The sequence below is a fragment of the Arachis ipaensis genome, chromosome B09 (genome assembly GCF_000816755.2).
Source record: "Arachis ipaensis cultivar K30076 chromosome B09, Araip1.1, whole genome shotgun sequence".
NCBI lineage: Eukaryota > Viridiplantae > Streptophyta > Magnoliopsida > Fabales > Fabaceae > Arachis > Arachis ipaensis.
The window spans coordinates 90,796,414-90,803,480 of NC_029793.2; the positions used below are offsets into that span (position 1 = coordinate 90,796,414).

At 32.8% G+C, this 7,067-nt stretch overlaps 1 protein-coding gene across 12 annotated transcripts; it reads left to right on the forward strand.

Annotated features, from left to right (window-relative positions):
- Positions 2,706-6,354, forward strand: LOC107618862. Of its 12 annotated transcripts, none has more exons than XR_002353273.1 (8): positions 2,710-3,162; positions 3,282-3,416; positions 3,854-3,912; positions 3,994-4,155; positions 4,238-4,374; positions 4,503-4,579; positions 4,871-5,814; positions 6,067-6,354. XR_002353273.1 is itself a non-coding variant. In XM_021110427.1 (4 exons), exons 1-4 carry the CDS (start codon positions 4,355-4,357, stop codon positions 6,124-6,126), a joined length of 372 nt encoding a protein of 123 aa, XP_020966086.1. In that variant the 5' UTR covers positions 4,162-4,354; the 3' UTR covers positions 6,127-6,354. The 12 variants fall into 12 exon arrangements, 2 of the variants coding, with proteins under 2 accessions (XP_020966086.1, XP_016176522.1); XR_002353272.1 differs by having other exon boundaries at positions 2,711-3,162; positions 4,890-5,814; XR_001615399.2 differs by having other exon boundaries at positions 2,727-3,162; positions 5,600-5,814.

A 7,067-nucleotide genomic window follows, 5' to 3' on the forward strand; every position in this document is an offset into this window, starting at 1 on the left:
TTTGAGTTTTTGGTTAATTTGGAATAATGTTAATCAAAATGTAGGTTCTTGTTGCTGCTATTATTAGAAGTCGAAGGAGTCAGTAGGTTTTATTACCTTTCGGTATGTTATCAAAGTTTACTAATTTCATTGTTATGAAAATATAGTTAAAATTATATTTAATAAGTTTAATAATGATATCGAAACTAAATAACGAAAAAAAAATTTTGCCAATTATGCATATTTAGGATAGAGACTAAAACCTTAAGATAGATTGTAGTGTTGGAGACGCGAAATGATTCTATGCAGCCTAGAGATCCTTTTGGTTTGTTTGATGTGGAGTTTGTTTGCATTTATTCCGTACTTGTTTGTAGGGTATAAGGTGATTAGTACAGTTAGGATTAACAAAGTAAATATTTTTTGCATGTTGATTGTTTATGTTGGGTTATGCTTCGTTAAATTTATCAAATACACGACTAAGATTGGTAATTGAAAAATTTAGAGTTTCCTAATGAAAAATATTCTGAAAAACTACTAAAAAATCAAGAAGGTTGTTTTGTAAATGAAGTCAAATGATGTTAAGATAGATTGTTGTATTAACGCCTGTATTATATATTACAAGAAAGACGAAAGACTAACCGAGTGCAAATTATGTAATACAATTCTCCTATATTTGATCCAAAAAATGTGCTAAGAAGATTCCATACAAGAGAATGCATTATTTATTCCTAATGCATAGACGCCAAAAGTTGTATGCATCAATGAGTTATGCTCCTCACGTGACCTGACATTTCAACAATCGCCGAATAGACGATGTCATGACCCACCCTTTACATGAGAAAGCTTGGTCTTTGTTATGATGGATTTTTTCCAAACATCCACTTTTGCATCTCTTATTCATGTTGGCCTATCATTGTTACCCCTTATACTATTAGAGATACAAGGGAGAGATCAGGAGCTTCCAGAAGGTTGCAAGAACCAGATCGATCAATGAAATGGTCAGGCAACGGATTCACTGGTTTAATGGTCCAACCAAGGTTCAATCGAAATTCAACCGGTTTAATTAAATATTAAACAAAATTATTAAAAATTCAATATATATATAATTTTAAATACTTAAATTCAATCATTTCTAATTTAATAAGATTCAAAATTTCACAATTTCACATAATACATTATCCATAATTTATCAATAAAAGTTCATAAACAACTTCAGATATCAAAGTTTGTAATTAAAGTAGATGAAAACACACGTAAATAACAAACACATGATGTTCTACCACGAAAACAACAACATTGACAAACAAGTTTTCAATTAAACAAAGACACTAATAATTAAAAACCATAATCGTCATTAAATGTTTCAAAATTTTCATCATAGGTAGGATTTCCAAAGCCACCGTCATCACAGTAGTAACACAATCTTGCTAAAACTTGCTATCCAAGACAATGGAACTAACATTCTTTCTATTAACACTTTTTGCTAATTTATGAGAAGTGAGAATTTTGTCTACCATCAATGTTTGCAAATTTTCTTTGTGATTGTATTTGTAAGGTCCCACATCGGTTGGGGAGGGGAATGAAGCATGCCTTATAAGGGTGTGGATACCTCTCCCTAGCATGGCGCGTTTTGACGAGTGAGTGTGGGGGCTTCGGCTATCATCCCTATCGTCAAAGGCAAAAACTGTGAGACCTTGTGTGCCAAAGCGGACAATATCGTGCTAGAGGGTGATTTGGGCTGTTACAGATGGTATCAGAGCCGGAGCCCAGATTGATGTGCCAGTGAAGGCGCTGGGCTCCCTTAGGGGGTGGATTGTAAGGTCCCACATCGGTTGGGGAAGGGAACGAAGCATGCCTTATAAGGGTGTGGATACCTCTCCCTATCATGACGCGTTTTGACGAGTGAGTGTGGGGGCTTTGGCTATCATCCCTATCGTCAAAGGCAAAAACTGTGAGACCTTGTGTGCCAAAGCGGACAATATCGTGCTAGCGGGTGGTCTGGACTGTTACAATATATACATTTCAAAGTAATGAAAACAATAGCAAAATGTATGACTCTTGATCAAACAATTTTTTTCCAACTTTTTTTTAAGTCAAGACAAGAACAACATATGATATACTATTCAAATATTAAACTAGAAAGTTAATTAAAGTTTGTTATGTTTGATCAGTTTAACTATCTATCATCAGTGTACAATCGAATTAAAATTTGATTTAAATATTAAAAACTAAAATACTACTTTATCTTAATACTAAAGAATAGGAGGAAGAAGTTGTTATTCCTTTCTGTGTTATTACTAATCAGTCATCATCCTTGTAACCGATTAGCCAAGTCTCCTACTTTTCTATTATTGTGTTATATAAAACAACAATAAAACTGTTTTTCGGGTTTTATTCATGAATATTGTAAAAAATATATATTCTAGAAGAAAGCCAAAATAATAAATTAATACAAAACTTAAAAATGTTTATATGATTTTTTTAGTGGATTATATGTAACTTTATATATAAAAGTGTTGCTTTTGATGAGAGATTTTTTCCCCTTTTTTCTTCTATTACAAATTACAATATCTTTTCAGGAGTCTTCCCTTGATTTGAAGTCCTAATCTTGCGACAAAAGTTAGTAAAAAGTTGAAAATGGCTAAATTTTTAAAATGATATATAATTTATACTATAAAAAACTTCTTAAAACTTGACTTTACGCACTACAAGATTTTTACTTATTTATGGGAGTTTTTTGTGGAAGTTTTAAAAAACCTCCATAACATATTTTATGTATGGCAAAATATAAAATCCCCATTGATTAAAGCTAGTTTAAACTTTTTAAGCCCAATTTTCTAAACCAATAACCAATCTCTTAACCTACTTTGATTAAACCTAAACAATGCAAATTTAACTCCAACCAAAAATTGTCCAAAAAATATCGAAAAGGGAGAAGATTGAGAATGAACCCTAGATCTACTAGCCGCCGCGGTATTCATCTCTTCGCCATTGTCACCATCAGGCATCAAGCTCGTCGTAGCATCTGAGATCAGAGGGAGAATAACCGGCGACGCCCGCGACGCCTCCTTGCCGAGGTCTAGGAGCAGGTTTCCATCCTCAACTCCGCTTTCTCATGGAAGGAGTCAGATCGAGCCGCCGCCAAGCGCGCCACTCACGCGCTCGCCGATCTTGCCAAAAACGGTAAATCCTCCGTTCCTCTCCCTCGATCTCTTAGCGTGTTGCTCCCTTCGTTTCGATTTTTGGCAAATTCAGTCGTGCATGTCTCAAGGTGTAAATTCTTCAGTGGTTGTGTCTTGTAGAGGAAGTGGTGAACGTGATTATCGAATGAGGAGCTATTCCGGCTTTGGTTCAGCAATCAGCACCTCCAAGCTCCTCCCGTGACGGAAGAAGACCCCGTTCCGAAGCTGTTGCTGTTTGAGCATGAGGTTGAGAAAGTGAGTGCTTTTGCACTTGTACTTCTTGCCGCTGTAGTTGCCGCGTTAAAAGCTTCTGAATCGAACCAATGTTTCAGTCTGTTTTCTTTTCTTCTTCAGTTTTCATTTGTTTTCATGTGGAGTGATTCCTGTGGTTAAAGTTCTCTAACTAATTTACTGAACTATTTTATCTATTTATCTTCCATTTTGGTTCCTTACTTTCCAAATCAGATTTGACAGAAGCTGGTAACTGGAGTTAAATTTTGGAGCTGAGCACTTCCTTTTCTTTTTGTTTTTACATGTATATATTTTTAGAAATCAGGTTAGAATACATATTCAAGAAATGTTCACATCAGAACAAAGTTAATAAAAAGTGATCTGAAAGGAATAAAAAGTGAGTTGAAGATAATATCTGAGAAGTTCTTAGTACTATAACTGAAATTTCCTTCCTTTCTCAGGTGAAAGCAGTAATGGAATCAAAGTGCTTAATGCTAAAAACACAATGCAGAAAGCAAAGGTAAGATAATATTAGAATAGTAGTTTAACATGAAAGAATTTTAGCAGGATCAATTAACAAACTTAATATTGTGATTTTCAGGAAAAGAATCTAAAGGGTTCCAGAGAGAAGCAACAATTCTCCACAGAGTCTTCAATAACTTCTATATGTGTGGTGGAAACTGCAGGTGGAGTTGCGAGTCCCGATGCTTCTGGATCACTTTAATGTGACTTATATAAGTGAATTTGGTGCTCCAGAATTTTGGTACCTCAGTTATAATTTCAATTTCAAATGAATATATGTCTCAATTTATATGTTAATGCAAAACGCTTGCACATTTTTCTAGGTTCACTATTTGCACATTTCTGGAACAATTTCTGCTTATGAGAGCTTGACTCTTCGAGGTTATGATGTTGTTGCTGTTGTTTTGGAAGATCACGGCCTTCTAAACGAGGGTCGAATAATGTCTTATATGTGGAACAAGTAAGCTTGATCATACTAGTTGCTATATTTGCTTTCTGCTTGTGGCATTACATAAAGAGAAATCTTCATACTCTTGAAGGATAAGCTATGTTCCTTATTTTTGTCTCGATTTTTCTTCTGTTTTTCAGTATGATCTCTACTTATATACTGTTGTTCACTTCTTCATGCATGCTTCCTGTTCTAGTGCTACCCCCTGTTCCAAAAGGTTTGTTTCGAGTGGAATATTTGGTTTCATCCTCAAAACTTTTTTGATTAATTGCCATTTGTCTTTTATCTTTTGTTATTACTATATTTATCTATCTAGTTATTTTTAATAATGCTTCTTAAATCTATGAATTTTTATTTTGCAATACTACGTGGAATATCTTAGGAGACCGAACTATCTTAAACTTGCTACACTTAGTGTTTATTTTAGAATTAGAGTCATGAATTCTATACAATTACTACAGGTGTCATATATGGTGATAAGTGATAACTTGTTACTACATGATTCTAGTTTGTTGGTTTTTTTAAAGGCTCAGAGCACAGAAGTTGTAGCTCTGCTATTTGATGCCTGTGCTAGTTGGTGGACTCAAGGACCTAATGCTATATTACAAGTCATCCTCTCTTCTTTCTTTCTTCTTCTTCTTCTTCTCTCTCTTTTTTTCTCTCTCTCCAGCTGGTTATTCTGAAATATGTTCTTTATGTCTTTCTTTTATTGTTAGATGGGATTGTAAAATTGTTGGCTGATTGTGGAAAAAACCTTGGTGGTTATTTTGCTTGTAGTAGTGTACTTAGACTTGGTATGTATCTTGCTATTATATGCCAAATCTTTGCAAAGCTTATTAAGAGTTGGATGCACCTTATCTAGTACTCATAAAGTTATTTTTAATGTATTTATTTCTAATATTATTAGTTAAATTAGATTAAGATTGTTATATTTTTTCTAGATTATATCATTGGAACCGAAGCCATTCACAGTTTGTGAGATAAGTCTGAGAAGTGTTACATTCTAGATTATATCATTACGCTCAGAGTCTTGTAGCTGCTATTTCCTCATATCAATTCTACTCCATAATGTGTTGTTTTGCCAAAATAATTGACTCTTGGGGTTACTTTCTTCAGAGTAAAATAGTTAATTACAATGTGTAGCAGATACTAATCCACAAATAACTTATAGAAAAAAGTTCTCAATATTGAACCAATAACAAAGTAAAATATCTTCTCTCTGTATCCATGCTTAAAGGGATGCCTCAGCTTTCAGAGTTGGAAATTTCTCAATGCAATCTTATGAAAAAGGTAGTGTTTGAAGATGATGATGCAAGTACAATGAATGATGAAACTGGCGAAACTATTCAGTTTCCATTGCTCCATTCTCTGTCTCTGCAACATTTGGATGCGCTTGAATGCTTCTATTCTCATCAGCCAACATCTTCTCCAATATTCCTTTTCAATAATCAAGTAAGTGTTCTTTAGTTTATTTATTTCTTTCATTTTATGGAGTATCGTGGATTTGAATAATTCTGACCCAACATAAATAATATATGTAATAAAAAAATAGTAAAATCAGTATCAGTAGTTGCTATATTTTATAAACTAATAAATATTAAATATATAAAAACTAATAAATATACTTATATTAACTTTGTTAACATACTGAATTAGTAAATTATTTTGTTAACTTATATTACTTTGCTTCTATTTCTTTTGCAGTGTGCCTCGGTCATTCTTTTCAGGGTTGTATTCTCTTGTAACCGAGTATTAAAATCTTGAAGGAGTTTCATTTCCTTGATTGGCAGATGCTGGAGATGCATCAATATTGTAGTGAAGCTTTGTACGTATGTCAATTGGCCTTGTTAATATATCTAACAGTCATGTTTAGTGAAATGAAGATTGGTTCTGACTTATTTTCACCAAGAATAGAGATGTTTTCCTTGCATATGTTCACATGTTAACCACTAGCATATTATTAATTCAATGGCTTAGTAACTCATTTTCTCATTGTGCTGTTTAGACTTTCTTTAATGTTACAAAGCATTTAGACAGCTTTATTTTTGGAATAGGTTTATTTGAGTTGTTGTTAGATTCTACTGGTATAAATATACTATTCATTTGTAGTTGTAATTAATGTGATTGAAAAATGATGGTAGTGTACTATATTTTGTTTTAAAGTATTTTTTTATTTTAATTTTCTTCTACTTTTTAATGTCTTGTTTAAATATTTCTTTTTAATAATAAATGATCAGTAGTATAACAATAATGTAAATTAATTTTTAAAAATTATATTGACAGGTTTGTGAAGGTTTGAAACCTCCACAAAATAGCTATTATTTTTAAAATGGAAAAGTCTTTTTGTGAGGGTTTTGAACTGCCATAAACATTGACCAAGAACTGTCACAAAAATTCAATATAAAACCCCCACTAAACACACAGAAAATTCCCACTGAATAAATTGTGGAGGTTTTTAAAAACTCCCACAAAAGACCTCGTGGCACCTCAAATTTTGGGGGTTTTAGAGACCTCCACAAACCATTTGGTGGAGGTTATAAACCTCCACAAATAAGAGAAAAAACTGCCACAAATAAATAAAAACCTTGTAGTGATGAATAAAACTAAAGAAATGACACCTTTTCATTTAAAATATAGTTAAATGACATTTTTTTTTAATTTATAAAATATATACTTTCTTTTTATGTAAGATTAAAATAACTTGT